Below are 12,436 nucleotides of genomic sequence, written 5' to 3'. Positions count from 1 at the left end.
TCTGAGGGGTTGAGTTCAGGGTGTAAAACAGCATCTGAACAGAAATACATTTCAGTTTTTAGTTTTACAATTTATATTGGAAACAGCTAAAACAAGTTATATGAAAAGTTGCAAAAAAAAAAAAAAAAATGTCCTGATAGATCTTGTTTGCTTGCCTTCATTCGTAATTTAGAAATTTTTAGAATTATATAATGGGACTGGGTCTGTGCGAGTGGTGTTTTTGTGTGCCTTGAGAAAGAGGCGGAAGACCTAGCAATTTACATTATTATGGGTATGAAAAAAGTCCCACAAAATCTTAAGTTCTAAATTAAGACCTAACACTGCCCTTATGATAAGACCTCCTATTGTCTGTACTATAGATGCTTAAATTAGGAACTAGTAGCCTGAGCTAGATACTGTACATCTGTCTCGTAACCGTTATTTATAACTTGTCAGAACCTTAATATTTAAATTTAAGCATTTTGTTTAAATAAAAGCACTTGGAATGTGTTTAAATTAAAATTGTCTTTTTCATGTGAACTGCTAGCTGTTCATGTGATTCCAAACTTACCCTGCAGGGATATTTTAGAGGGTGTAGATGTCTGATTAATCAAACTGACAGTTGATATGCTTTTGCCACTAAGCTCACAGTGCAGCTGCAACCACTTTTTTTCTTGCTATGGACAACTTGACTCATCAAACAAGCTGAATTGTTTTCACCTGAGAATTTCAGATGCATGTAAATAAATGCCAGAGTTGATTAAGTAGTTCTTGTGAAAGCAACATATAACACTTAACAAACAATCAGTTAAAAGGGAGATATGCAAAAGATGCATTTTCCAAATGATAGGTGGGCAGATACTTTAAAAGGGCCACATTTTCAAAACACCTCATCTTTGGATATGCAAGTAATGATGTGCTCAGAATTTTGCCTTTAATTGATTGGCCATACAAATGGTGTGAGATTAAAGACTTGTTGAAAATTTGACCCTAAATGTGCAGATGCCATTATTTCACAGTATTAGTATGGATACCCGTGTATTGCTTTCACACTTTACCCCTCTCATCCTGTTTCATAAGATTTTTGTAATGTTACTGAGTGCAGGTTTTTTTTACCGTACTGCAAGACAGTGCTGTTTACATCTTGTACAAAAAGAAATGAACACTGATCTGTTGTGTAACACCACTGGCATTCTTTAGGTTAATTGTACATACATCATAGAGTTAAGAGATGACAAGGCAGTTCAGACTTCTGACATGAGTTCATGCAATCTGATAGTCTTTTTTTCTTTTCTTCTTCTATACAAACTGTTTCACATGTTAGAATAGGTTAATAAACAAGAGGTTACAAACACAAAAAGTAATTCACAGTGAGAGAATGTTGCATCCCCCAAATAAACTTGTCATTATTTAGAAGGCTTACTATGGTCTCATGCAGATATGGAAGAAAAGAGAAGAGAGCATAACAATGTGGGATAGGGAGGAAAGTGAGAAACCATCCAATTGTAAAAAACAACACTGCCAGGATCAACTCTTTGACTTGACTATAAATGTGTATTGGGTTATTCTTTTTAATTTGCCTTTTTTCCACTTTTTTTGTAGTATAATCTGGTAACAGAAAAGGACCCTCTTGTTATTGTTATTTCCACTACTGGTACTGGAGACCCTCCAGACACAGCTTGCAAGTTTGTTAAGGAAATTAAAAACAAGACCCTGCCACCTGATCATTTTGCACATCTACGTTATGGATTGTTAGGTAATACAGTATTTCCTGTGTCACCTTTTCCTGCACTTTTATATCACTATCAGAAATTAATTTGTCACTATATTGTCCCCACTGTAGTGTGGTATCTTTTAAGTAATTTTTAAAATAGTAAATAAGCCTATTCATAGTTGTGAAGGTATAAGGGATACCATTTGATTGAGATCAGAAGCCAGTGGCTCGCTGACTAGCACTGCTGGCTGTGCTTGGTAAAAGATCTGCAGCGTAATTGGCTGATTCTCATAAAAGGAAGAGCAAGAAATGGAGATAAGGAGCTGCAATACCTGACAGAGACTGGAGCTACTGCTGGAAGGAGCTGTTCCCTGAAACAGAAATGAACAGAAGGGAGACTGAGAAGTTTTTATCTTGGTTGTTGAGGAGACTTGAATTAAAAGAAAAAGAACCGTAACAACTAACCCTGCTGGAAACTAACTTCTCTAGAGACGGTGAGACAGTTCCTGGCAGAATTCCCCAAGGGCGGGTGGGGGTTCAAGAAGAGCAAGCCAGGGTCCATCCAGCAGAGAGTGCTATGAGACAGGCCCCAATCTCTTACAATACAACTTTTATTCTTATATTATTAGCTGATTTTATGTGTAATAATTGTGGAGCAGTATAGCAGGGATTTGTCATGAATGTGATTCAAAATTAAAATGTGATTTATCAATTTAATATCCATTGGACATCCTGGGGGTGAGAAGTAATTTGAGACTATAAATTGAGATAGGAGGTGTGGGTTTGGAAAATATTTGTATTACCAAATTTATAATACATTGACTGTGTCAGTTTGGAGATGTGAAAGTGTAAAAAATGTCAGTTTTTTTTTTAATCTGAAAATTCTTAATACTTGTGCGACGACCTATTTCAACAATAGTGAGAAACACCAAATGGCTTTTGTTAATTAAGCTACAGTTAAAATTGTTAACACTTGTCAGTAACTTAATGGGGAAAAATCAAAGAATATTGAGGTAGAAAACCAAAACCCAGACAATTCTGGAAATGCAAAAGTTCATCTGAAAAGCTTTAATTCCACTACCAGAGAGCTGCTGACTGTTCAATCTGCATTTAAACTATCAGGCTAAAAAACTTTGTCATGTGTATTCTGAAGTGTATTTTTAGTTATGAGAGTTTTCTGAAGAGTATAAGAAGTATGCAGCCATAGTCATATTAATTCTGGAGAAGATACTGTATTTATTACTCATTGCAGATGGACGATTGAGAATATGAAACAGAGCATTGATTTTTTGTAACTAATTTCATGTTTGCTAGCTATGTGTGTAATGACATCTTTAAAACTAACAGTATACCTTCTGAGAGGGGACATAACAGTTTTCAAGTACATAAAACGTTGTTACAAGGAGGAGGGAGAAAAATTGTTCTCCTTAACCTTTGAGGATAGGACAAGAAGCAATGGGGCTTAAATTGCAGTAAGAGCAGTTTGGTTTGGAAATTAGGAAAAACTTCCTAACTGTCAGGGCAGTTAAGCACTGGAATAAATTGCCTAGGGAGGTTGTGGAATCTCCATCACTGGAGATTCTTAAGAGCAGGTTAGACAAACACCTGTCAGGGATGGTCAAGATAATACTTAGTCCTGCCATGAGTGTAAGGGACTAGATTAGATGACCTCTCAAGGTCCCTTCCAGTCCTAGGATTCTTTGTAAATAATGGGGAAAGATATCATAGAATATCAGGGTTGGAAGGGACCTCAGGAGGTTATCTAGTCCAATCCCCTGCTCAAAGCAGGACCAATCCCCAGATAGATTTTTGCCCCAGATCCCTAAATGGCCCCCTTAAGGATTGAACTCACAACCTGGGGTGTAGCAGGCCAATGCTCAAAGCACTGAGCTATCCCTCCCCGCATAAAAAGTCTCTTCACCCCAGATGGGACTTGAACGCACAATCCCTGGTTTAGGAGGCCAATGCCTTGGTCATTAGGCCACTGGGGCTACTGTGAAAAAAACCCTTTGTTATGTTAAGTACATCTTTTACTGTGGCTTCACTAGCCATTGAGAAGGCAGTGAGAACTCCTAATCACAGTGTAGTTAAGAGCAGGTAGTCTCTCTGACTTTGTGCTGGGATCAGTATCTTTACTAAGGCGATTGAGGTTATGGACCTAAGGGTATGTCTACACTTACCATTTAAAGCGCAAAAAGTTTTTGCGCTAAAACCGCGGGAGCGTCTACACTTGTTAATGACTTTTTGCAGTGAAACTCAGAAGGTTCACCGCAAAAAGAAAACCACCTTCACGAGAGGCATACAGCTCTTACCGCCTTTCTTTTTGCACTGCTGTGAAAGTGAAGACACGTTCTAGCAGTGTAAACACCTTTTGGCCTCCGGCGGGTATCCCACAGTTTCAAAAGTGACCACACTGGCCAGCATCTCCGCTGCTCTGACGCACCGATGTCCGCCCCTTTGACTGTAAGCCCCGGGAAGTTTGAAGCTCCCTTTCCCTTTGTTTGTAGATGTGGCAGGGAAAGCAGCCAGACAGCAGGAGGTTTTTAAAAAAAATCCCACGGAAGAAACAAGGAACTAATGGGGCTCCTGAGACATGAAGCAGGGCAGCACAAGGCACTGAGCAGGGTCCCAGAATGCCTTCCGCTCACACCCCCCCTCCCCCAAGACCTATCGAGAGAGCTGCCCTGTGGGATAGCTGTCCTACAGCGCTACTCTCATCAACGATGGAAGTGCTGGTAATATAAACACTCTCTGACGCCTGAGGAATTGAGTGAATACACAAATCAGCACTTTACTTTCACCGGTTCCCTATCACCAGTGAAATTTACAGTTCAAAAACTCTAAGTGTAGACATACCCTAAGAGTTATGCTTGGATATTTTTTACTCAGTATCTCTGATGGTTCCTGAACAAGACAATGGGGAAAATTTCATGATTCATGTATTTCCATATACCTCTCTGGTTTTAAAATTTACCTTTACTTAAATTTTCCTGCATTTCTAATGTTTGTCTCTTTTTCTTTTTCTCTCTAGTATGTTTAATATGTTTTCCTCCTTTAAATTAGTAACATATATTAACAATCTTAGCTCTAGCTGAAATAAATTTATTTCTTGGGTATTCATGTGAATTTACAACCTACAGTTTGTTTTTAGTTAGTTTAGGTGTTTTGTGTTTCTCTGACAACAGTTTCTGATGATAAACACCTAAAACATGTCAGGAAGATGTTGCTTGAGGCATTTTCAGTGCCTACAGCTGTTGCAACAGAAACACAACATGTTGAACTTGGAACTGGGCAGGTAAATGAAGAGGAACCATTTGTCAACTATACCTTAATAATGTAATCAGCTATTCAATTTTCAGTTCACATGTGTTTTGTTAATTTAGGATTTAAATATATCTACTTTCATATACATACCAACTTTCCTGTTTGTCAGACAATTGAATCATAGAATATCAGGATTGGAAGGGACCTCAGGAGGTCATCTAGTCCAATCCCCTGCTCAAAGCAGGACCAATCCCTGGATAGATTTTTGCTCCAGATCCCTAAATGGCCCCCTTAAGGATTGAACTCACAATCTGGAGTATAATAGGCTGTTGCTCAAACCAGTGAGCTATCCCTCCCCCCAACTGGTTTTCACTGTAAATTTTCACTGTAAATTTTATATCTATTTTGTTTGTTAGCTATAAACCCTCTTTACATGGATTTTTCAGGTCTGGGAGATTCTGAATACATGTTCTTCTGCAATGGTGGGAAGATAGTAGACAAACGACTCCAGGAACTCGGTGCACAGCATTTCTATGAGACTGGACTGGCGGATGATTGCGTAGGGTATGAGCAGAATTAGTTTAATTGTTTTTTATTTTCTCCCAATAAACACGGGATTAAAGATGAATCCTGCCAGTTACTGAGTACTCAGTGAAGCCAGTAGTAGTTGACGATGCTAAGCATCTGAGTGGATTGAACCCAGTATAAGCTAGAAGAATCATACTTATCTTCAGTGAATTTGAATGGGCCTGTTCACTGGGAAGTGATAACTGTCCACAACTCCAGTGGAAGCTGTGAGGGCTCAGCACTTCTGAAAACTGCATCTGAAGACCTTTTCATAAACAGTGACATTCTTGGCCTTTTTCTACCTATATTATGTTTACAAGGTTTTATTACTAGTTTTTAGGTTTAACCAAAGAAAATTCAGTCTTATAAATACAAAACAACCACAGTTCAACAATATCTCTGTAGTCGAAACAGTGGGTAATGTGACCTCTAGCTAGTATATGGAGACTGGATTCAAACAAAACTGTGACCTCAGCTTCATACAAAGGAGATTTACCCATCTGAGCATACCAGTTTTTGTCTCGCAATAGGTGGAATCTTCTGTGCAGTTTGTTTTTGTCTCCCCCCTCCCCCCCCTTTCTATAGTAGCAGGATTAGTTTGAGTACTCCTTGAAATTATTATTTTTTTCTTCTATAAAATGGCCCACTAATCTCAGTGTCTTCTGTTTTCTTTAGAGAGAGAGATTTTTACTGAGAGAAAATAGTTTTTTTCTTGTTTTCCTGATTTCACTTTCCATCAAATGGAGACCAGAGTCTTTGCTATTTATATTGGTTAGGCGTATGAAGGTGCTGGACAGAATAAAACATACAAACATTGCCACAACTATAAGACTTATTTTTGTGTTTTAAAAAAATTGAACTTTATTAGTTATGTCTATATCTTACAATAAATGGCTGAAAGTCATGTGTTTTCCAGTTACTCCTTTTTTAATTCCTTATGATGAGCTTCATCATAAGAAGATAAAAGTTGTATAGTTGGCAGAAAGAGTGCTTTCCCCCCCTAAATCTGAAAAAAAAAAAAAGTGATGTCAAATGCAAACATGAATTTTTAGTAAAGGAAGTCCTCTTAATAGTAGCTATTTGTGTACATGTAATGAAAAATGAAAAGTGTGATCAAGTCTTTTTTGTTCTTTTAGTTATTCGTAAGAATTAAAAGTGAAGTAAGTCGTACTTTACCTCCACTTTGCCTTGTTTGTTTCAGTTTGGAAATAGTGGTTGAGCCATGGATCGATGGGCTTTGGCTTGCCCTTAGAAGAGAATTTACGTCACGGAACATAAAAGAAGACATGAGCAACAATCTCAGGGCTGTGTCTAATGGTGTCTCTGCAATGACTGTAGACCCAAGCATGTCAGGAGCATGCAGCTTAGACTCAGAAATACAGCATTTGAAGCTAGAAGATTTAGAAGTGAAGGCTACTGATACTTTATCCCAAAGACCAGCTAATGTTCATTCTGTCGTGTCTGTTCAAAATACTGAACCTTCACTTGATCGATCAGTCCCTCCTCTTTCAAAGTCCACTCTTAATATTCCTGCTCTGCCATCAGAATATATAGATGTACAGTTTCAGGACAGCACTGGCCAGGTAAGGACTTCAGAGTTTGGATGATAAAAGATAGAAAATTCTGATCAATGGATGTTTTCACTCATGATCCTATAGTTAAATGGAGTGTAGTTGTAGCTGTGTCTGTCCTGGGAGATTAGAGAGACAAGGTGGGTGATGTAATATTTTGTATTGGACCAACTTCTGTTGGTGAGAGAGACAAGTTTTCGAGCCGAAGAAGAGCTCTGTGTGGCTCAAAAGCTTGTTTCTCTTGCCAGCAGAAGTTGGTCCAATAAAAGACATTACCTCCTCCACCTTGTGTCTCTGTAGTTAAATGGGACATTTGAACAAATTTCTAAGGCATATATGTTTCTGAAGGAAGCAGATTTTCATATTACTTTATAAGTAACAAATGTCTGCTTATATCTGAATGTTTGTCAGTTTAGCGGACCGTGACCTGATAAGTATAACCAGTTACATCAGACAAGACGATAAGCCCTCTCTAAGGAAATCACACCAAAATGCCAGGAAGTGAACAACTTTAATTGCTGGAATCATCAAAAGTTTATTTTGTAGTAATGAAAAACTCCTTCCATTAAAATCAGTCTAGTCCAATTTTAATTCAAAACACAGTACTTTACAAAAGTCAGAAATGATCGTGCAAAAACAGCTCAAAATATAGCTTCATAGTCAATAACTGTGACAAACTTGCCACCGTAATAACATCATACTAGTTTTACTGTTGTAAATTGAACAATAAATTGCAGATTAAAAGCTAGCAATGGTTGATATTAGTGCTTTAAGCTCAATATGCTTTTACAAAGAAGCCATTTTAAATTATGGTATACTATGCGAAACAAAACAAAGCCTCCACAGCCTCAGCTTGTGATCTTTTGCACTCTATAGCTGTGAAGCCCAGAATGGTCTAGAAAATACAGCTAAAAACAGTACTTTGTTTGCCAGACCTTGAGCATTTGGTTCATTTGGTTATATTTCTAAGTTTCTTTCAGATGACAGTTGGAATTCTGACATGCTTTGTTTTACTTTAGTTTTGAAATAAAATCCCATGTGAACTTGGAGGTTGAGAGAGATCGTGTTTGCTTTTTTTCATATTTATTTTAAAAAAAAATCAAGTTGATAGCTAACTTTCTTCCAGTCAGCTGTTGTTAAGCTGCTCTCTACCCTTCTGGTGCTTGTGATGAGACAGCTTCAAAGTTTGACAGGAGTTATACTAACCAAGAAATGACAAGTATGTTGAAATAATATTTTAGATCCCAGGTAAACACCTTTCTGCAGATGGAGCCGGAACTTTCTTGGTTAACCAAGGAACTGTGCATTTTGATGTAGTACTCAACAGTGGAAAATTTAAAATTCTTAGCTTCAAAGGGCCAAAACTCTTCTATATACATTCTGCAAACCTCTGGACTGTTGTTCAGATGTCTCACTTTTTAACAATTCTCTGTTTCTCTGAAACAATGAAAATAAAGCATTTGAATAGTTTTTGTATTGTTTTAAATTCTAGAAACATTAAGCTTTCATTTTAATCTGTGAATGAAAACTTCAACAATTCTAGAAAGTTAAAAGGCAAACGATAAGAAAATGAACCTTCTAGTTATGCATTTGAGACCTATTAGGAAACAATGAGAGAATTACAAAACTAGAAGTTGAGAGGGGAAGAGGAAAGGGAAAAGGTGGAGTCATTGGTCACTGGATAGGTGCATGGCTAGGGAGTGAAATTAATTGTCATTGGATGTTGAAGACAGGAGTGGGTGTATTTTTAAACTGGCAGCAGGGAGCATTTAGAAATTTCTGGAAGGAGAGTAGGGCATCTGATAATGTGGCACTATACAAAGCTGATTATATTTCATCCTATTTTTCAATCTTCACAGTATTGAATTCACTGGATGTTTTTTTCTTACCCTGTAAGTGTAGTAAATTTGAAGAATACGGATCAATAATACAAATAGGTGATTAGTGTTTACACCCAGATTGTGTCCTGGCTAGCCTGATAGGCAGAGGAGGAAGTAGTGTAAGGTGCCTCCTTACAGCCTGTCCTGGCTACCTGCCACACAGGAATAGAAGCAGCTGTGGTGTAGGTGGGCAAGAGGGACAGGGAATGAGTGGAGTGTTGGTGCGCACATGCCACACCATCACAGTGGGTGGTATGAGAACCAAATGGTTAATTTAGAAGGTGCTAATTAGGTTCCTGGGTGGACTGGCTGATATCTGCCCAGATCTTAAAAGAAAGATGTGACAGCTGTCTTGATGTGTTCAGATTTGCTGATGGATGCATGTTGAATGGTTTTTTTCCTGCTAGGAACTTTTGGAATTCAAGCCCAGGGTTGTGAGTTCAATCCTTGAGGGGGCCATTTAGGGATCTGGGGCAAAAATCTGTCTGGGGATTGGTCCTGCTTTGAGTAGGGGGTTGGACTAGATGACCTCCTGAGGTTCCTTTCAATCCTGATATTCTATGATTTTTATAGAATGTTGAAGCCTCTTTCTCATAAGTGGGAATAGATGTTAATACCCAACTACTTGACCCTGAGGCGGTTTCCTCAAAAAATTATGGCTTTTTATTTTTAGGGTCCAAGCCCACAGTGCCTGTGGTTTGCAACAACAAGCATTTTTAGAAAAACTGCTGGCGTAAGTGGGACTTTTTCCAAACTGATGTTAGTATAAAGGTTGATTAGGAAATCAGGTGTGAAGTATGTCTTGGACTCTGATAACATGGCCCAAAGACAGAAATGCTATATGGCAGAGTGACCAAGGATTGTAAACTGTAAAAATGAAGGTTAAAGTGGAAGGCCTTGTTTCCGTCCAGTCAACGAGCCACTTGAGGAGACTGATGTGCCTTATCCCTGAGGCCAGCCACCTGTGGGAAGAAGAGGTGAAGACAACACTGACTAGGTTATGCCAATTGATCAAGATAGCCCATTTGAAATAAACTTTAATTATTTCTATATACTAGACATGTATTCTCCTATGCACTGTTGCTTTCACAGTGGTGCAGCTGTGCTGGCACATGGGGGTAGCATGCACTATGCTATGTATAGACAAGGCACAGTTTACTCCTCCCCTGAGGATGGAGTTGGTTGAGTGTGTGTGTATCACAGTCTCTCTTTCCTAGGCTATTCCTGGAGCAGTGCAACAACATGCTGTCTCTACTTATCTCACACAGGGCCGCCCGGGGGGGGGGGGGGGGGGGCAAGTGGGGCAATTTGCCCCGGGCCCCGCAGGGGCCCCCACGAGAATATAGTATTCTATAGTATTGCACCTTTTTTTTATTGAAGGGGCCCCCGAAATTGCTTTGCCCCAGGCCCCCTGAATCCTCTGGGCGGCCCTGATCTCACAGTCTAGCCCTTAGTGATTACCAAACATCAGAGTATGAGTTTATCTAGCTCAGCATATCTGAAGCTGAAGGGAGAGTTGAGACAAGCAATTGAGTGGGACAAAATAACGAAAAGATAATTCTTCTAAATTAAAATGTAAACATTGCCAAGCAACAGAATGGAACTGCTCTGCTTGGTCAAAGCTGGTAAAAGCCACCCACTGGAGTGTAGCACAGGAATCTTACCATGCATGACAGTTTAGAAAACTAGCTCAAGGGACCCAGATTAGCTACAAATAAATGAATTAGAGCATCTCCAAGATATAAAAAAGTAGCCTTCAACACCCTTCTTATTTTAAGGCTTTGATAGATGTTTGACTCTAATCTTAAAAGGATTTTATAAAATTCTAATCTAGACCTTGAGAATCGCACCTCTACTTCTGCCCTTTCTCTGTAATGAGTAGGAAAGTTTGAATTTTGCTATTGAACAAAAAACTTAAATGTGGCAATTTGAAGTATAGTGGTAGAATATCTCTAATCCCCTTCATTTTCAGTTTAAATTGATTTTTACTGAAAAAATCCTGGGAAAAGGATGAATACATTTTCCCCCCTGTCCTTCAGTCCACCAAAAGAAACCCTGATATTTACCCAGACAAACTATTAATAGTTTTTTCCACCCATTTCCACCTGTTTTTGTTGTTGTAATAAACACTGATAAATTCCCGGGAAAAATTAAATAAAATAAAAACCGAAAATGAAGGGCCCTAAGTATCTCTTAGTGTGTCTCTTTCTCAGCTATTTGTTGGACAAATCCAAATGGTTCCCAGTGCTCCCAGAGCATGGATAGGGGAAAAAAGTTTCACAGTCAAGTCTGTTTTTTCTTTACTGTTGTTTTTGACAGGGACAGTTAGAACTGCTCAGCAGGTTGGGTCCTCTTGGTTCCCTATTGTAACCCTGCTGCCTACGTGTTTTCCAAGATCTCACGTTACAGCAACCATCCTCTTCCTTCTAAGGAAAGCTAAAGGCAGCTCTTACTGAAGCCCATCAACTCAGATCTTAGCATCACCAAAAAAGGATTTCCTCTCATCCACTCTCAAGTTCAGGGCTGGGTACATGGCCTCTTTAGTGATTTATTTGGACTCTGAGTCTGAATGACTGGAACTAAAATGTTCTGAGAGCAATTTAAAATGTTTTTTAAGGATTAACAGTTCAAAATGAATATTATTAATTCCTCTGCTTTAATTATAAGGAGTCTTTAGGATTAGAGCTGGATGAAATTTTTCGGACTAATAGTTTGTTTGGAAAAAGAAAACCGTTTCAGTATACCTGAAACTATTTGTGAAGTTGACGTCAATTCATTGAATAGTTTTGGCCACAAAAATTTGGGGAGGGACTGATGTCATTCACAAAGGAGGAGGAGGTGATCAGGGCCGGCGCTTCCACTAGGCGACTCTAGGCGGTCGCCTAGGGCTGCAGCATTTGGGGGGCGGCATTTTGCCGCCCTCAGCGGAAATTCGGCGGCGGGGGGTCCTTCCGCTCCGGATCTTCAGCGGAAATTTGGTGGCGGGTCCTTCACTTGCTCCGGGACCCGCCGTCGAAGTGCCCCGAAGACGCGGAGCGGAAGGATCCCCGCCGCCAAAGACCCCAGGCCCCCTGAATGTTCAGAGGAGGAGCGCTGCCGCCTAGGGCGGCAAAAATCCTGGCACCGCTCCTGGAGGTGATGATGGTGCCCATTCATAATGACAATGAATACTCATTGTGCCAAGAAAAGTGTGAACATGACTATATAACCTGGTGGACAGGACACTTATCTGGGATCTGGGTGACCCAAGTTCCTGCTCCAATGATTTTTTAAATTATTTATACAAAGTGGAACAATTTCAACAGAAAGGATTGAGAGACCCACACACCAGAATATACCATAGTCCAGTAGTTAAGGCACTGTCCTGTAGTGAGTGAGACCCAAGTTCAAATAATTTCTTCGTGTGAGACATAGGAGAAAATTGAACCTCGGTCTCCCACATCTCAGGTGAATGCCATAAT

At 39.4% G+C, this 12,436-nt stretch overlaps 1 protein-coding gene across 1 annotated transcript in view; it reads left to right on the top strand.

The window, feature by feature from the left end:
• Window positions 1–12,436, top strand: part of MTRR (5-methyltetrahydrofolate-homocysteine methyltransferase reductase) — a 119,461-nt gene that overhangs the window by 18,874 nt on the left and 88,151 nt on the right. Inside the window, exons 3-5 of the mRNA XM_065399271.1 lie at window positions 1,582–1,735; window positions 5,404–5,521; window positions 6,726–7,107. Of these exons, the coding sequence (XP_065255343.1) occupies window positions 1,582–1,735; window positions 5,404–5,521; window positions 6,726–7,107 (654 nt within the window). The remainder of the gene's footprint in view (window positions 1–1,581; window positions 1,736–5,403; window positions 5,522–6,725; window positions 7,108–12,436) is intronic.

This window comes from Emys orbicularis, chromosome 2 (assembly GCF_028017835.1).
Source record: "Emys orbicularis isolate rEmyOrb1 chromosome 2, rEmyOrb1.hap1, whole genome shotgun sequence".
NCBI lineage: Eukaryota > Metazoa > Chordata > Testudines > Emydidae > Emys > Emys orbicularis.
Note: the sequence above shows the minus strand (reverse complement) of the source record. Positions and strands in the feature narration are given on the sequence as shown.